This window comes from Phacochoerus africanus, chromosome 7, assembly GCF_016906955.1.
Source record: "Phacochoerus africanus isolate WHEZ1 chromosome 7, ROS_Pafr_v1, whole genome shotgun sequence".
In the NCBI taxonomy this organism is placed as follows: Eukaryota; Metazoa; Chordata; class Mammalia; order Artiodactyla; family Suidae; genus Phacochoerus; species Phacochoerus africanus.
This window is the reverse complement of record NC_062550.1, coordinates 15,764,052-15,783,402: the sequence shown is the minus strand read 5'-3', so window position 1 is coordinate 15,783,402 and position 19,351 is coordinate 15,764,052. Positions and strand designations below refer to the sequence as shown.

General features: G+C 41.7%; 1 protein-coding gene across 2 annotated transcripts in view; it reads left to right on the top strand.

Moving 5' to 3' along the window:
• RFX4 (regulatory factor X4) overlaps positions 1-19,351 on the top strand; it is a 170,251-nt gene that overhangs the window by 16,867 nt on the left and 134,033 nt on the right. The window contains exons 1-2 of one of the 2 annotated variants that reach the window (XM_047786474.1): positions 1,993-2,062; positions 9,674-9,760. In XM_047786474.1, coding sequence (XP_047642430.1) covers positions 1,993-2,062; positions 9,674-9,760 — 157 coding nt within the window. Of the gene's footprint in view, positions 1-1,992; positions 2,063-9,673; positions 9,761-19,351 lie in introns of those variants that run through there. The other variant, XM_047786475.1, reaches the window with a different exon arrangement.

Below are 19,351 nucleotides of genomic sequence, written 5' to 3'. Positions count from 1 at the left end.
GATGTTGATGAAGATGATGGTACTTACACTGAGAAGCCACTTTCCAGGAGGTGTCAGTGTCCCCGTGGGCTCACCTGCATCCTCCCATGATGGAGACCACGCTGATGATGCAGAGATTTGGGGACCGTGGTCACATGGATTGACCAGTTAGCTTGAAAGAGGGTGGAGTTCTTATCTTTCCTCATCTCACTCATCTGTTCTAGTTCAAGCCTCTGAGACTTGACGAGACTCTTACAGTGGCCTCCTACTGAGGTGGGACTAACTCCCAGTTTCCCTGGGGCAGTGTTCCCTTATGCCTATAGTCCTGGCAAAACTGTCACTAAGGGTTTCAGTCTCGGAAGGGTCCAGGTTTAGATAGTAAGTGATACGGTCTCCCACTTCCCTTTCCCTCCCCACTAAGACTGTGTTTAGTGGCATCAGATGGAACTGTCCACAGAACGGATTTGCCTGGAGTTCCCATTATGGCTCAGCGGGTTAAGAGCCTGACTAGTCTCATGAGGATGTGGGTTCGATCCCTGGCCTTGTTTGGTGGGTTAAGGAGCCAGCGTTGCTGCAAGCTGCCACATAGGTCACAGATATGGCTCAGATCTGATGTTGCTGTTGTTGTGGCTGTGGCGTAGGCCATCGGCTACAGCGCTGATTTGACCCCTAGCCCAGGAATATCCACAGGCCACAGGTGTAGCCCTCAAAAGAAGAACGTTTGCTTATGCCACTTTCTACTTGAACACTTTTAGAGGTTCTCAACCATGTATTGACTAGACTCCGGACTCCTTAACCCAGCCCTGTGTGCAGAGTCAGGGTGATGCCCTGTAGCGTCCTACACAGTGCGCATCAGACAGGGTGGTCTCCATAAGCACGTGTCGAATTAGTATGTGAATGAATGTGTGCATTCGCACTCAGGCTGCTCGTCAACTTCTTGAATGACTCGTTCTCCTGCCAACTTCAGGGCCTTTGCACCTGCTGTTCCTTCTGCCAGGAACACTCTTCCCTCCCTCTTTACCTGGGGTAGTAACACATGTCTTCTTACTCTTTAGCTGTCAGTTTAAATGCTACGTCCTTTGAGAGGCCTCCTGACGCTCACAGGTTAGGTCCAACCTCCCCTTTTCCCCTCTCCCCTGGCTCTCTCAGTAATTCGCTCTCTATTTGCATGCTAATTGAATAGCTGACTCCCGCACCAAAGTCTAACCTTCCATGAAGGCAGAAACTGTCTTGTTCCCTGTCATTGTCCCTACTGTGTACCTGGAACATGGTAGCCCATACATAGTTGATAAACAAACAGAATGAATGTAAGTCGCCTCACAGGCTGCCCTTTCAGAGCCAGCGCAGTTCATGTCGCCTGTTTAAAGCTCTCCGTTAGTTCTCAGCATACCTGGAACACATGTGACGCTCTTCCTATGGCCGGCAAGTCCCCACACACTTGCTTTGGGCCCTTCCTAACTGTCTACCTCATTTCCGACTGCCCACCGCCTTCCGCCCGCCCCCCACATTGGTTTCCTGGCTCTTCCTCACATACTCCAAGCCTTTGCACTTGCTTCAACATCACCTCCTCCGGGAGGCCCTCAGTGTCCCTGCTACTGAAAACAGCCCCCCATCTGTCTCGCATCCCACGGTTTCCTTTTCTTCATCACACTCATTGTGCTCTTCCTCCACCACAGACTGGGCTCCTTGAGAGCAGGGACATGCCTGCCATGTTCATCCCCAGCTCCTCAGAGCCCGGCAAACAGTTGGCCCTAAATCAATGTTTGCTGGGTAAGAGAAGGAATGAAAGAGCAGGGGCAGGGTTGGACTACCCCTTGGAGGCAGGGAGGGGACCCCTTCCTGGAACCCAGCGGCCCCTGGGGCAGGGCCTGTGGTGTCGCCATGGCAACCCACTGACCTGAGCCCCCCCTCCCAGAGGCCCCAGCTGCCTGTGTCCTGGGTCCACTTTCCACACCAGTTGCCTGTCACCACCACAGGGGGTCCAGGGGAGAGAGAAAACGCTGCTGAGAGAGAATGATCAAGAGGAACGCACCCCCTGGTGCCGGGGGAGACAGGAATAGGCCATGTCCACGTTGTTCCACTGGTAACGACCAGGGTCCGGGGGCAGAGGGACGTCGGGGCGCACTCTGGAACCTCCAGAGGGTCCTGGGGCCCCGTCCTCCTCCCGGAGCTGCGGGTGTGGCCTGTCAGGTCTTTTCTGTAGCATTTCTAAAGCTATGAGCTCCAGAAATAGGCCCCAGCACAGTGCCCCGAAAGACTGTTGATCTAAAGGGGGATGAATAACTCCTTCTATTAAAACCTGGTGACACTTTATAAGTCAGGCGGTGTTTTCTGCAGGTATTGCATAAGTCGGGAACTCTCTGTTCTCATCCGGTTCCTCAGAAACAAAGCTCATCATCGCCTTACACCCCCACAGCTTAAAAGTCGAGGCTGGCTTCCAGCCGCCTGCAGCCTTCTTGGCCTGGAGGGTGAGGCCTTTGCTGTGGGCTCCTAACAGACTCTCCCACCGCTGCCTGGGTCACAGGCCGGTGGACTCTGCGCCTTTCCCAGAGCCCATTCTGTGCCTGTGTCTGGGACGGGGCCCCTCTCCCCCAGGATGCTCTTCTTTCCTCCTCGGCCTGGCAGAGGCTGACTCCTTTAAGGACCAGCTGAAATGCCCCCACCTCTGGGAAGCTGGAGGCACTGTATCATAACTGAGAACACTCCCGGCTGCCTTGCTGGCTCAGTGACGCAGGGTGCTGAGGGGACACCAAACAGCTTTGCAGGCAGGCAGACCTGTGGCGGTGACCTCCCTCCTGGTGAATCGGGGTCTGTCCAGGCCTCTGTTTCAGGGCTGCTGTTGGAGCAGCGGTGAGCAGGGGTGAAGCGGTGACAGGCGCTCAGCAATGCTAGATGTGGCCACTGCTATCTGTCCCCATCACGGCTGTGAGCGCCTGGTGGATGGAGACCAGGCTTTCCTCATCTTCCCCCAACCCACGAAGCCAGGCATGCGAAGAGTTCCCATGTGTATCATGTCAGCTGATCTTGGGAGAAAGCTGCAAGGCAGGGCTTTAGGGAGGGGCAGGGATCGTCTGGTGTTACCTAGCTGGTCAGTGGCAGGACTGGGATTTGAAATCCAGTCGTTTTAACCGCAGACCCCACCGTCTTCCTGGCCTGCCTCTGTCTTCTCTCTGATCTTGTACTGTCCCCCGGAGGTCACTCTCCATTAGCCATGGGGCCTTCTTCTGGCTCCTTAAATTGGTCCCACACCATCCTACCTCAGAGCCTTTGTCTTTGTGGTCCCCGATCCCGAACCTTCCAAGACGTTGCCCCCCTCACTGCACTCCACCTCTGTGCAGATGCTGTTTCCTCCCAGAGGCCTTCCTGGGGAGGAGCCTGTCCAGTATTTCCTGTTCCTTCTGCTTCACCTGCTCACAACCATCGCCACCAGCTCTGTGCCTGACACCACCACCCCGGGCGCTTGGGGACTAAGCCTGAACAAGATACTAAAGGTTGTTAGAACTGACATTTGTAAGAGTGGGAGAAATAAGTAAGAATAAAATAGAAAACATAGACCAGATGCTTTCGAGTCCTGAATCCCTGGTCCGTCAGAGAAAGCCTGCGGTGGTATAATGGCTTCCTGTCAAATAGCTTTTGTCCATCTCTTCTGTTTGAACTTTGCACTCAAGACACTTGATAACAGTTTGCAAGGATGGATGGGCGGCCGGGCTGGTAGATGACCTAGGAGAGAAGAGCTGGTCTGTGCTCCGTGGAATGCAGCAGGGAGAATAAACATCGGCTTTGGAGACTGAAGATTTGGGTTCAAGTTCTGATTTTAATACTTTTGAACTGTATGTCCCTGGCTGTGCCACTGCCATGGTCAGTTTCCTTATCTGTAAAGTGGTATAAATTTTCATCTCACGAGATGGACTATGAAGCTCAGGTCAGGCTCGTCACGTCAGCGTGCTCTGTAGACTTCAAGGATTACCTGCCTTTTGGAAACCAACTTAGTTGGCTCCTCCTGCCAGGCCAATACATGTTCATGAGGCGCTGCTCTGAGCCTTGGACTGCCTTGGATGTGCCATGTTCCCCAGTGCAGCTACTTCCTGGTTCTTTTTGCCACTGCTAAGGGAACCAAGCCTCCTAGAAAGTCCCAAAACCATTTACAACTCATTGTGTGAACTTGAGAAAGTCATTTCAAATTGGGGTTTCCAAATCTTCGATCCCAGGTGGAGAGGCATGAGGATTTGCTTCTAAGCGGTGTGGGTTAAACTCCTTGTAAAATGAAAATCTACACAGCATTATCTGCATCCTCCTTCCTGCCCATGATGAGTCAGGTGAAGGGATGCTTGGCAGCCTAGGAGCCTATACTCACAGCCATCCGTAAATCCTGCTGGGCACATAGAGCAAGTGTGGTCCTTACCGAAAGGTCAGATGATTTTTATGGATCAAGAATAGGCAGTTGGGAACAGGAGGCTTTATCCAAGTGTGAATTGAGCGCCCCTTCTCCCACATCCCAGAACACAGCACCAACACTGCAGGCCTGATCACAGTATTAGAACTTTGCTTCAAGTCTCAGTTTTCACATCTATAAATAGAGAGGTTAAGGCACACCACAGAATATCGTTCTGAGGTTTAATTTAGACCACACACGTGAACACTTGCATAGTACCTGGCACACAGTAGGAATTTACTGTTGTTTTTCAAAAAAAGGAATGCATTCAACACACTTATTGCACAATATCTATGGGGCCAGGCATGGTGCCAGCCACTGGGTACAGGTGAGCAAAAATGACAGGGTCCCCGTACTCATGAGCTGGGGAAGTAGCATCTGCCTCGCTTTGTTGATGACAACTAGAAGGCAGAAATCAGTCTTATTCATGTTTATATCAGATTCACTTTGCTACAGCTTCTTGTATCTAGAAGCTTCAAGGTAAATTTTTGTTGAATTTTCCTTCCTTTATTTGGAAAAATCACCTTTGACGTATTGTACGTTTTCATGCCTTATGTGGTAAAAAAGAAAATGATTAGGAAATTCTGTAGATATGTGGACGCATCTCCTTACATGCAGGGCATCCTTTGATATTTTGCGTGTCAGTAATGTAAAGTTCCCTGAGGCCAGACCACAAGAAAGACTTTTTACCAGGCACTAGTGGAGAGTCAAAAGAAACAGAATAAAATGGACCACATTCTTTTTTTGTGTGTGTGTTTTTGTCTTTTCTAGGGCCACACCCGTGGCATATGGAGGTTCTCAGGCTAGGGGTCCAGTTGGAGCTGTAGCCGCCAGCCTACACCACAGCCACAGCAACTCGAGATCCAAGCCTCGTCTGCAACCTACACCACAGTGCCCGGCAACGCCAGATCCTTAACCCGCTGGGCGAGGCCAGGGATCGAACCTGCAACCTCATGGTTCCTAGTCGGATTCCCTAACCACTGAGCCACGACGGGAACTCCTGCAGTACATTCTGAAGATGCTTAAGCTCTGAACTTGAAGAGCTTGTTGGGAATGGCAAAGGCTTGCAAAGGAATATATAAATGAATTTAGCAAAAATTGTAATGTGTAACTAGAATTTTAGCAAAAGCTCTAATGCAAGGCAGACTGTGATCAGTGCTGTGATATTGGCATCATGTTCTGGAGACTGCGGGGGACATGAGACAAAGAGAGCTCAGGGCACACTTGGCGAGAGAATTATGGTCATGACCTGAGTTTGAATGCTGGTCCTGCCCCTTACTAGCTGGGTGACTTTGGACAAGTCACTTAATCTTTTTAAGCCTTAGTTTTCTCATCTCTAAAATGTGCATATTAATAGACCCTAACTTACAGTGTTGTTATGAGGATTTAGAATGATGGTATATGGAATGCATTTGCATAATGCTTGACCTATAAGGGCTCAATATATGGTGGCCTTTATTAAGTCATGTAATCTACAGATGAATAAGATAGATGAACACAATGCTTTATGAAAAGCTCAATAGGAGTTCCCTGGAGGCTCAGTGGGTTAAGGATCTGGCATTGTCATTGCTGTGGCTCTGTTTACTGATATGGCATGGGTTCAATCCCTGGCCCCGGAACTTCTGCATGCTGTGGGCATGGCCAAAAGAATTTCAGTACATCTTTCATTCTGGTTGAGTAATTCTTGACTTTTGCAAGACCAAATCTACTGTTAGTAGTTTGAAAAAATATATGGGGTACTTCAGGTGACCTAAATAGAGGCTTTCCAATCATGAGGGACACAACTTACCAGACATGAGTTAACAGAACACGAGTTGCATATGCCACTGCTGAGGGTCTCCCTAGGGAAGAAGACAGGTCAAAGGGCACCTGTGGACCCAAGGCCCATGGCCTATTTAGATATTTCAGAGTACCACATCCATGCAGCCTGGAAGGCAAGACCTTTGAAACTCCCATGTCCACAACAGAGGTAGGGTTCTGCTGTGTTTGACACTGCTCAGATGCTGTCTAACCCTCAGAGCTCATCCTGAGGCCACATGTCCCAATGGACAGTGATTAAGTAGAAGGCAGACAGAAGCAGGTGGACTGGATGGCAGAGAAGTGGGAACAATTTCTCCCAAAAAGAGCTGAAACAAGTGGGGTATTCTGACTAGAAAAATGGAGACGTGATGGCTTCTTCCTATTTCTGCCACAGGCAACAGATATCAAACTTTTTCTGTGTTGCTCCAGGGAGCAGAGCTGGGTAGCAGAGTGGCTTCAGGCATAAGCCATGGGTCAGAGAGACCTGAGTGGGGGCAGCAGGTGGGGGAAAGGAGTACTTGGTGGGATTTCTTCCCTCCACCCTCTCTCCCTTCTGTAACCTTGCTTTCAGCTCTCTCCAGGGTTGGAGTTAGGCAGTATTGTGGTGGTTGGGGGTTGGGGGAGGAACAGCCATCAGTAAGATTCTTACCTGACCTGAACTCTCATGGGTGGGTATTGCCTCTCTTGGCCCAGCTGGTGTTCAGAGCCAGCTCCTCTCCAGAATGTTGCCATAAGTTCTTCAGAGACCGTGCCCCACCAATTACTGGGAATTCTCACCGGCAAGAATAGGCCCTTGCAAGCACTCCAGTGATAATAGGCCTGATCCCGGCACAGGCAAATGGGTGAGACGGAGAGCGTTTCCTTGTTCCCTGTTTCTGATGCAGGGGAGGGGGGTGTTTGTGTGAACGTGTGTGCCCACACGCACGTGAGAGTCAGCAGGTGTGCATACCTAGCCAGGAAGGCCAGGGGTTGGCTCAGAACTGTAGAAATTGCTATCGGTGGTGTGGTTGGGCAGAAGAAGGGGCTGCATGTTCCAGGAGATGCCATTCAAAGTCAGCCCTGGCCGTTGCCAGGGAAAATGTACCAGAACTTGAAAGCGTTAGAAAGATCTGAGTAGAGACATTCTGGAGAGTTCTGAAAAGCATTCTGGAGGTTTGTATCCTGATGTGGTTTTGCCTAAGATGTGATGAGAGACAACCACCCTGGGCCATCACAGTTCTGAAAACATGACAAAGCCATTTGTTTCCATGCCGTGCATTTGGTTGCTAGAAGCGGGTCGCGTTTCCATGTTTTCAATCTCTCTGCTGCTCAGTGTTTCCTCAGAGATACCAGATTTCCATATCCTCTTTACAAGCTGCCTCCGGTCTTTCCCCTTGGCTATTTCTCTCCTACTTATTTACGATTTTGGAAGCCGCTTTTTAAAAGAGCAATTTGTTGGTATGTAAAATACAAATCCAAACCCTGACACTTCTCCCTGCCGTTGGCATTTGCTTGCCCCTCCCTACACAGCCTACTCGCCAGCGGCAGTGGGGCTTGCTTTTACAGTGCGTTACTAAGGGCCGAGGAAAAGTAAAGATCTTTTCCTTGGCTCTTTGAATTATGAGGCATCACATTGCTCGATGAAGCTTCAGTTTCTTTCTAGGGAAACTGGAGACGAAGATCCTTACTTCAGCGAGTTGTGGTTCAAATGCAATGAAATAACACATGTACGGGGCCTGGCATGTTTTTACATAGGGGGTTTGATAAATGCAAGTTCCCATGTTATAAAGAAGGCAGCGGGAGATAGCGCTGTTCAAAAGCACGCATCCATAGGTACGGTCGGTTCTGCTGTATTACTACATATGTGTTCCTAAAAATCCCCACCATTCAGCAGAACTGTACGATAAAAAGCACGGAGTTTACTGGCATAATAAGGTAGAGGTACAACATCTTGAAAACTTTTGTCAGTGACACACGGGAGAAAAGATGGGAACCTGATGAAAAGGACAGCACGGTCTCGCACATGTTAAGTGGCTACAAGGCACACAAATACAATAAATACAGCATTTCACCTCGAAAAAGACTCGGAGTTTGCTTTTGGAAGTGGACTTCAGAAGAGCTGCAGCTTGTGAGTTACTGTGACATGGTAGCATGTGGGTTATCTGGGCAGGTGTGTCTCATAACCCACACCGTGAACTGAAGTCGCTGGTAGATGTTGGAGGTGTGAGCGTGTGTGCATTTTGCGTATTCCTTCAGGGCTCAATTCGGCTCTGTGCAGTTTTCTGCATTTGCTTAATGTTTTTTAAGGAAGAAATCAAGTATAAGCAAACACAAAGTTTGTGCTATGCAGACTGTTCCCTAATACGTCACTTGCATTGGAACACATTTGTATTTTCCAAACAAGAACTGCAGCAGAACTGATGTACTTGGCCAATGCCGTTGAGGGAATGAATGAATGAAAATGAATAGTAGATGGTCTAGAGAATAGAGTATACTTTATGCTACATGGTGGAAAGTACACGTCGTCTTTGGAACTCAGGTATTAAAAACCCATAGTCTTTGAGATTTCAAAGGTAATGGCAGCTGCCACAGAGCTTTTGATGCTTCCTCCTGCAGTGGTTTTCAGTCTGTGCTTGGACGAGCCCCTTCAAGGGTCACTGGTAAAGGGAGGGAAGCTGCAAGGTTCCCTGCCTTCCTTTCCTCTTCAACTGGAGCCCTCAGGGTTGTATGTGCTTTTCTTTTTCTGGCCGTGCCTATGGCATGCAGAAGTTCCTGGGCCAGGATTTGAACCTGCGCCAGAGCAGTGACCTGAGTTGCTGCAGTGACAATGCCAGATCCTCAACCTGCTGCGCCATAAGGGAACTCCTCTTTTTGTTTTCTTTTGATGAAAGGGTTCGGCAGCTAATTTACAAGTCTCCAAACCACCGCTGTTGATTCACTTGACCAAATTTTGTTTTTACAAACTATTTCTCAGGAACATGTTTTCTTTTTAAAGGAGTCTCCTCGGAGTTGCCTCTGTGGTGCAACGGGATCGGTGCACCTCTGCAGTGCCAGGACACAGGTCTGATCCCCAGCCTGGCACAGTGAGTTAAAGGATCCAGTGCTGCGTTGCTCCCTCTGCAGAGTAGATGGCAATTGCAGTTTGGGTCTGATCTCTGGCCCAGGAACTCTATATGCTGTGGAGTGGCCAAGGAAAAAAAAAAAGAGAGAGAGAGACTCCTCAGTGGGTACTATTGGGCTATGAATGCTCCAGAATTAGTAGAATTTAACTACAAAATAGTCAACTGGGACTTCAAATTAACATTTGCCTCCAAACTACTCAGCAGAGTCTCATCGGCCACAGTGCATCTTCATTTCAGATCCAGTTCCAGTCTGGGCAGATCTCAGATGAAAGTCGAAGGGCTTTTAAATCGAGCGCATTGATGACATTCCTGTCTCTCCACAAACACCAACAGCGTGATTTTCCTTCTTTTTCATTTTCAGAGAGCTGGATTGAGAGATGTCTCAACGAAAGTGAAAACAAACGTTATTCCAGCCACACATCTCTGGGGAATGTTTCTAATGATGAAAGTAAGTGCTTGAAATTCATTCTTCTGTGACGTTCTGGATGCGGCCTTTGTCCCGATGGGAGGAATGATGCTTCTAGAATGCTAGACTGGAGCATGTCTCCTGAAGCAAGAGGCTCTTTAACCCTTTATGAAATACCCCAGACCCTCCCTGTAATATTCTGCTGCTAGTAGGGAGTGCAGTGCAGTCAGGTGGATGTGGAAACCAAGACCATGGTAAAAATTTGCTGATTATGCATTCTTAGTGTCTTGAGTCCCAAAGACTCTGTCTCAGTCATGCTTCAGTGGGAAAATGTGGACCCTGAATGGGAAGGGCCCTTCTCTGTGTCACTGTAGATGCGGGTTTAAAGTTGTGTGTCATGGGACAGTTGTTTTAGAGTCACAAATGTCCTTGGTGTGTGAAAGTAACAGGTTTCCCTGGATCTTGTACTAGAGAATTGGAGTTAATGGAAAGATATACACTGCTGTGTTTATACCTTTCCCTAGGTTATGTAAGACTGAGGCTTCTGGGTGATGTGTATTCAAAGCAGAAGATATCTGGGGCTTGTGTTTATCCCTAAAGCACTGCAAAAAAGAGGTAGCTTCTTACAAATGTCATTTCCAGCAGAGACACAGTATCTTTCTTGGTTGGTGAAGTGTATCTCCTTAGTTCAGTTTTCTCGAGAAACAGGCCAGGGACCACGTGCTCTGTAATCCCCAAAGGGTGTTTGTTAGGCTGAACAGCTTCCTTCCAAGTCCTCTCTAGCGTTGTCCTTCTGTCATCACTATTTTTGCTTCATTTGCTAAAGCTGAGGTAAATTGAACACAAGGTACATAAATCTTATGTGAATAGTTTGGTGAATATCTTTCCCCCCCCCCTGCATATTGTATTCACCTGCATAACCACTACCCAGCAAAGAAATAGAACATTTTGAGTGCTGTGGGCGTCTTTCTCCTATCTTAGCCCTGTCAATAACCACGCTTCTGACATTTATCACTAGAGTTTGGTTTTGCCTGTTTCTGAAACTCGTGTAAATGGAATCATAGAACCTGTATTCTTTTGTATGTAGCTTTTTTTACTCAACATAATGTCTGTGAGATTCAGCCTACTGCGGTATATCACAGTAGTTTTTTCATTGTTGCATAGTACTCCACTGTATGCATATATCACAATGTATATGTCCATTTAAGTGTTAATGGATGTTTAAATTGTTTCAAGTTTGTGACTGTTTCTTAAGCATCTCTGAACGTTCTTTTTTTAAACTTTTATTTTATTGTGGTAGAACATACCCATCATAAATCTTATCATTTGAACCATGTTAAGTATATAATTCAGTGGCATTAAATACATTCACCTTGTTGTGCAACCATCACCACCATCCATCTCCAGAACTTTTTTTCATCTTCCCAAACTGAAATTCCGTACTCATTAAACAAAAACTTTCCCTTTCCCCTTTCCCCTATTCCCTAGCAACTGCTATTCTACTTTCTGCCTCTATGAATTTGACTACTATAAGAATCTCAAATAAGTGAAATCATATAGTATTTTTCCTTTGGTGACTGGCTTATTTTACATAGCATAGTGCCTTTAAGGTTCATCTGTGTTGTAGCATGTATCAGAATTTCCTTCCTTTTCAAGGCTGAATGACATTCCATTGCATGTATACACCACATTTTATTTATTCACTCGTTGATGGGCATTTGGGCTGTTTCCACCTTTTGGCTATTGTGAATAATGCTGCTATAAACATGGGCGTACAAATATCTGGTGAGTTCCTGCTTTCAGTTCTTTTGGCTCTATACCCAGAAGTGGAATTGCTAGATCATATGTTTACTCTTTTGAGGAAATGCCATGTTTTCATATTGGATGCACCATTTTACATTCTCACCAGCATGCACTAACTGTTCAAATTTCTCCACATCCTTGCCCATATTGTTATTTTCTGTTTTTTTTTAAATAATAGTCATTACAGTGGATTTAATGTAGTATCTTATTGTGATTTTGATTTGCATTTCCCTGATGATAAGTGATATCGAACACCTTTCTATGTGCTTATTGACCATTTGTATGTGCACTGTATGGAAATGTCTATTTAAGTTTTTTGATTGCTTTTTAATGAGATTGTATACTTTTTTGTTAAATCGTAGAAGTTCTTTACACATCCTGCGTATGAACTCCTTATTAGGTATGTTTTGCAAATATTTTTCTCCCATTCTTTAGGTTGCCTTTTATTCTGTTGATTCTGTTCTTTGATGTATAGACATTCAATTTTGATGCAGTCTATTTTATCTATGTTTACATTTGTTGCCTGTACTTTGGTGTCATATCCAAGAATTCACTACTGATCCAGTGTCACGAAGGTTTTCCTCCAAAAGTTCTTTGATCCATTCGTGTTAATTTTTGTGGATAGTTATAAAGTAAGGGTTCAAATTCTTTCTTTCGTTTATGGATATCCAGTTTTTCCAACACCATTTGTTGAAAAGACTGTCCTTTTCCCACTGAATGTTGACACCCTCATCAAAAATCATTTGACCATGTATGCAAGGGTTCATTTCTAGGCTCCTTATTCTATTCCATTGATTTGTATGTCTGTCTTTATGTCAGTACCACACTGTTTTGATTACTGCAGCTTTGTACTAAGTTTTGAAATTAGGAAATGTGAGAACTCTAATGTTCTTTTTCAAGATTGTTTTGGTTATTAAGGATCACTGGAAATTTCATATGAATTTTAGGGTGGTTTTTTTATTTCTGCCAAAAAATGTTATTGGGATTTTTGAATTGAATCTATAGATCTCTTTGGATAATACTGACATCTTAATAATATTAAATCTTCCAATCCATAGACACAGGATGTCTTCATGTTTACTGGTGTCATCTTTGGTTCTTTTGGCAAAGTTTTGTGGTTTTTCAGTGCACAAATCTTTTGCTTCCTTGATTAATTTTATTTCTAAGTATTTTATTCTTTTCAATGTGTTGTGAACAAAATTGTTTTCTTAATTTCTTTTTTGGATTGTTCATCAGTAGTGCAGAGAAATGCAACTGATTTTCGTTTGCTGATTTTGTATTCTGCAACTTTGCTTAATTCACTTATTCTAGCAGTGTGTGTGTGATCTTCTCTAATTGCTCTAGCTAGGAATTCCAGTATAGTGAATAGAAATGACAAAAGTGGACATCCTTAACTTGTTCCTCATCTTAAAGGAAGAGCTTTTCATTTGTTTGTTTGTTTTATCATTGAGTATGATGTTTGCTGTGGGTTTTTCATTTATGTTTTACTATGTTAAAAGTAGTTTTCTTCTCTTCTTATTTTGTTGAGTCTTTTTGTCATGAAAATATTTTGAATTTTATCAAATGCTTTTTCTATATCAGTTGAGATGACCTTGTGGTTATTCTGTTAATGGGGTTTATTACATGGATTTATTTAATATGTTGAACCATCCTTGCATTCAAGGAATAAATCCCACTTAGTCATTGTGTATAATTCTTTTAATGCACTGTTGAATTTTGTTAAATAGCATTTTCTTGGGGATTTTTGCTTCACTATACATAAGAGACATTGATCTCTAGTTTTCTTGTAGTATCTTCATCTGGCTCTGGTATCAGGGTAATACTGATCTTGTACAGTGAGTTTAGAAGAGTTCCCTCCTCTTCTGTTGATTTATTTATTTTGGTCATGCCCATGGCATCCAGAAATTCCTGGGCCAGAGATTGACCCAAGCCACAGCTGTAACCAGAGCCACAGCAGTGACAATGCTGGATCCTTAACCCATTGAGCCACAATGGAACTCCTCCTCTTCCATTTTTTGGGGAGAGTTTGAGAAGGATTGGTGCTCTGAATATTCTTGTGTACACCCTCTTTTATGAACAACCTATTCAGATTTTTGCTTGTCAGTTTTTTGTTTGTTTGTTTGTTTTTGTTTTTGGATGGTGCTTTTGTCTTTTTCTTAATGATTTGTAAGAGTTGTTTTTATATTCTCAACAAGAGATTGTCAGATAAAAGTATTGCAAACATCTTTCAGTTTGTGGTCTGCCTCTTAAATTCTTTTGGTGGTATCTTTTGGTGAAAAGAAGTGCTTAATTCTAATAAAATTCAGTTTATCCATTTTTTCTTTTATAGTTGGTGCTTTTGTATCATATTAAGAAGTTTTTGCCTACCTAAGGTTAAGATTACCTAAGGTTATGGTTATTTTTTTCATGTTTTTATCTAAAAGTTTTATTATTTTACCTTTTATTTTTATATCAACAAGCCACCTGGAATTTGTGTAAAAGGTGTAATGTAGGAGTCAAAATTCTTTTTTTATTTTTCATTTTTGATTGATAGAGCACCATTTTTTTTGAAAAGAATATTCTTTACCCACTGTTCATAAATCAGGAGATCATATACGTGTGTATTTATATCTTGATGTTCATTCTGGACCATTGGTCAGCTTGTCTATTTTGGCCAAGTCTTTATTACTGTAACTTTTATAATACATTGTGATATATGGTGGCATAAGACCTCTTTTTCAAGATTGTTTTGGTCAAGTTCTTAATATTGCCGTATAGATTTTAGAATCAGCTTGTCTATTTTCACATGCATACATACAAAAATCTGCCAGGATTTTTATTGGCATCACATTGTATTCACAATTGATTTTGGAAGAATTAGCATCTTACCAATGTGAAATTTCTAATCTATGTATGTGACTTTAGACCTCCATATATTAGATGGCCTTTAGTTTCTCTCAATAGTGTTTTGTAGATTTCAGTGTAGAGATTTTGCACACCTTTTATTAGCTTTATTCCTAGGTAATTGATGTTTTTCAGTGCTATTATATATAGTATTGTTTTGTTTTTGTTTTTGTCTTTTTAGTGCTGTACCCATGGCATATGGAGGTTCCCAGGCTAGGGTTGAATTGGAGCTACAGCTGCTGACTTACACCGCAGCTCATGGCAACGCAGGATCCTCAACCCACTGAGCAAGGCCAGGGATTGAACCTGAGTCCTCAGTGGATACTAGTCACATTTGTTTCCACTGAGCCACAATGGGAACTCCTGTTTTTAATTTTTTTCTAACTGTCAGTTGCTAGAATATGACAATTCAATTTATGACTATATCAAGGCACTTTGCTAAATTTGCTATTGATTTTGTTCTGAACACCTGATAATGATAGTTTTCCATCTTCTTTTATATTCTTTATATTTTAATTTCTTTTCTGTGCCTTAGTGTACTGACTGGGACCTCCAGTGTAATGCTGAGTTGAAATGGTAATAGTGGACCTTCTTGCCTTGTTCCTAGCCTAAGGAAAAAGTATTTACTGTTTCATCATTAAGATAATGTTTGTTGTGCATTTCTTGTAGATATCATTATCAAATTTCTGATTTTCTGGGATATTTTTCTTAAATGGGTGTAGAACTTAAATGTTTTTCTACATCTCTTGAGCTGATCATATGTTTTTTTCCTTTATTTCATTAAATGTTGTGAATTTCATTGATTAAATTTCAAATGTTAAAGCCATTTTGCATTCCTGGAGGGCACTGCTCCTGGTCAGAAGTTTAATTTTGTATATATTTCTAGGTTAGATTGACTACTATTCAGTTAAGAATTTTGACATCTGTGTTTATGAAATTTATTGGCCTGTGATTTTCTTTCTTTATGATATCCTTGTCAATTTTTGGTGTCTGATAAAAAGAGATGGAAACCTCCTTTTTTTCTGTTCTTTCGAAGAGTTTGTATAAGGTTGGAATTACTGACTTCTTAAATATTAGGAAAAACTTAACACTGAAGTCATCTGGGTTTGGAGCTTTGAGGGAAAGATTTTAATGATGGTGAGTTTTAAAAATAGCAATGGAATTATTCATATTTTTATATTTCTTGTTTTATTACTCTTACAAATTATTACTTTTAAAGAATTCATTTCATATAATTTTTCAAATTTATTTACATGATATTATCTAAGCTTCCCTCTCATTGTTTTTTGTCACGTTTTTAGCAGCTACGATGATGTCCTTCTTTCATTTCCGATGTTATCTCTATTTTTATTAAGCAGTCTTGCCAGAGTTTATCAATTTCAAAGATCCAAATTTTGGCTTTGTTTTTTTCCCCTCAATTTACACTCTTTTAAATTTCATTTATCTCTGCTTTTATCTTTATTTTTTTCCTTCCTTCTACTTTCTTTGAGTTTAGTTTTTTGTCTTCTTCTATTTTGAGATAGACATTTAGACAGTTGATTTTTAACCTTTTATAAGACAGGCACTTAAAGTTATAAAATTTCCTCTAAGTATCACTTAATTGTAGCACATAATTATCTGAGGTCATACTTTCATTATCATATTATCAATTATTTTATAATTATTTTCTAATTCCTATTGTGATTTCTTCTTTTACCCTTATATTATTTGGAAATCTATTGCTTAATTTCTTTCTTTCTTCTTCTTCTTCTTTTTTTTTTTTTGTCTTTTGTGCTTTTAAGGCTGCACCTGCTGCATATGGAGGTTCCCAAGCTAGGGGTCCAGTTGGAGCTGTAGCTGCCAGCCTATGCCAGAGCCATAGCAGTGCCAGATCAGAGCCTTGTCTGCGACCTGCACCACAGCTCATGGCAACTCTGGATCCTCAACCCACTGAGTGAGCCAGGGATTGAACCCGCAACCTCATGTTTCCTAGTCAGATTCGTTTCCACTGTGCTATGATAGGAACTCCCCTTCTATTGATTAATTTCTAAAAATTCCTAGTTGTCTTTCTGTTCCTGGTTTTACTTTGTAATGTCACATGGTCAGAGAACATATTCTGGATGACTTCAGTATTTAAAATTAGTGTGACTTGCTTATTGTCCAAATGTATGATCTATTTGGCAGATGCTCAGGTATATTTGTAAAGAGTGTATATTCTGCAGTTTTTGGATGGCATGTTCTACAGTTATCAATTAGATCAAGTTGTTTAATCATGTTATTAAAAATGTTCCATATACTTATGGATTTTATTGTTGTTGCTTGCTCTCTCTGAAAGCAATTGTGCTTATCTATCTTTTCAGTTCTGTTAATTCCTGCTTGACATGTTTTGAAGTATTCATTTCTAGAAATTTAGGATTGTTATATCCTCTTGTTGAAATGATCATTTTTATTAGATGTCCCTCCTTATATCTAGTAATACTTTTTGCCTTCAAGTGTATTATCCATATTAATACAACCAGGTTTCTTTTTTTATTAGGATTGTCATGGTATGTCTTTCTCTTTTTATTTTCAGCCTTTCTGAATTCAATATTAAGAGGGTTTTTTTTTAACAGTTTTTAAAAGCCAGTCTGATCTGATTTTATTTATTTATTTATTGCTTTTTAGGGCTGCACCCATGGCATATGGAAGTTCCCAGGCTAGGGGTCGAATTGGAGCTACAGCTGCCAGTCTGTGCCATAGCCATAGCAACACAGGATCCAAGCTGCATCTGTGATCTACCCCCACAGCTCACCTCAATGCCAGGTCCTTTACCCACTGAGCGAGGCCAGGGATTGAACCTGCAACCTCATGGATACTAGGCAGATTCATTTCCAATGCACCATAGTGGGAACTCCAGATTATCTTTATCTTTAATTGGGATTTTTAGAGTGTTTAAATTTAATGTAGTTGTGTTGTTCAGTTTAAGTTAGTTAGGACTTCACTTTCTGTCACATCTTGTATTTTCCATATATTTTGTTAAAATTTCCCTGTGTTTCATGTTTTTTAAGGCTATTGTGAATTGTATTTTTAAAATTTCATTTAATTAATTTCATTTGCTAGTATATAGACATACAATTGATTTTTGTATATTGACTTGGTGTCTTGTGATCTGGCTGACTTCACTAAGTAATTTTAATCATTTTTGGGGGGGACAGATGCTATAGGGTTTTCTATTTACATTCTTATATCATCTGCAAATAAAAATACTTGTGCTTCTTTTGTTTCATTCTTATGTCTTTATTTTTATTGCCTTATTACACTGGTTAGGACCTCCAAAACAATGTTGAACAAAAATAAGCTGACATTTGCACCTTTTTCTGTATCTTAGGGGAAAAATTTCAAAGATTCATCATTAAGAATGACATTAGCTATAAGTTTTTTTTATAGCCATTCTTTATCAGGCTAAGTTCCCTCATAGTTCTAGTTTCTTGGTTGCTGTTTTTTCTTTAATCAAATGTTAAAGTTCGTCAATTTTTTACGTTATTGGGATGGTCATATGATTTTTCTCCCTTTATTCTGAAAATGAGAATTGTCTTAGATGATTTTTAAATGTTTAAATTAAACTGGCATAACCCCCTTAGTCATGAAGTAGCATCCTTTTTATGTACCTGTGGATGTGATTTTCTAATATTTTGTTAAGGATTTTTGCATCTATATTTATGAGGGATATTGAGCTATAAATTTATTTTCTTGTAATATGCTTGGCAGAATTTGGTATCAGCATGATGCTAGATTCACATAACAATTTGAGAGTGTTTCTTCCTGCCCTATTTTTTGAAGAACAAACTTGCTGTTCAATTTTGATTTGTCTCATCTGCCTTTATTTCTTTATTCTTCCCTTGTCCCTTTTTTTTTTTTTGGAAAGATTAATGCAATAAATTTTGTTAATGTGTTTCTCTGCTTGCTTTCCAACTAGATATTCTGTTTGAGTATTTCTCTTAGGGGTTACAATATGTACCTTTCCTTTCATGTCTGCCTCATATTACTCCTTCTCCCACTTCAAATAGAGTGCATGAATACTCTCACAGTTTAACCTCATTTACTGCTTTCCCATCCTTTCTGCTATTGCTTTTTACTTCCACATATGCTATAAACCCTGAAAGACATTATTATTGTTGTTTTTTGTTTACTTATTTAAAAAAATTTTGTTAAAAGGCATCCATATAGGAAGAGAAGAGATCAAACTGTCACTGTATGCAGATGACATGATACTATACATAGAAAACCCTAAGGACTCAACCCCAAAACTACTTGAACTGATTAACAAATTCAGCAAAGTAGCAGGATATAAGATTAACATTCAGAAGTCAGTTGCATTTCTGTATACCAGCAATGAAATATTAGAAAAGGAATACAAAAACATAATACCTTTTAAAATTGCACCTCACAAAATCAAATACCTCGGAATACACCTGACCAAGGAGGTAAAGGACCTATATGCTGAGAACTATAAAACTTTAATCAAAGAAATCAAAGAAGATGTAAAGAAATGGAAAGATATTCCATGTTCCTGGTTTGGGAAAATCAATATTGTAAAAATGGCCATACTACCCAAAGAAATCTACAGATTCAATGCAATCCCTATCAGATTACCCATGACATTTTTCACAGAACTAGAACAAACAATCCAACATTTATATGGAACCACAAAAGACCCAGAATCGCCAAAGCAATCCTGAGAAACAAAAACCAAGCAGGAGGCATAACTCTCCCAGACTTCAAGAAATACTACAAAGCCACAGTCATCAAAACAGTCTGGTACTGGTATCAAAACAGACAGAAGACCAATGGAACAGAATAGAGAATCCGGAAATAAACCCTGACACCTATGGTCAATTAATCTTTGACAAGGGAGGTAAGAACATAAAATGGGAAAAAGAAAGTCTATTCAGCAAGCATTGCTGGGAAACCTGGACAGCTGCATGCAAA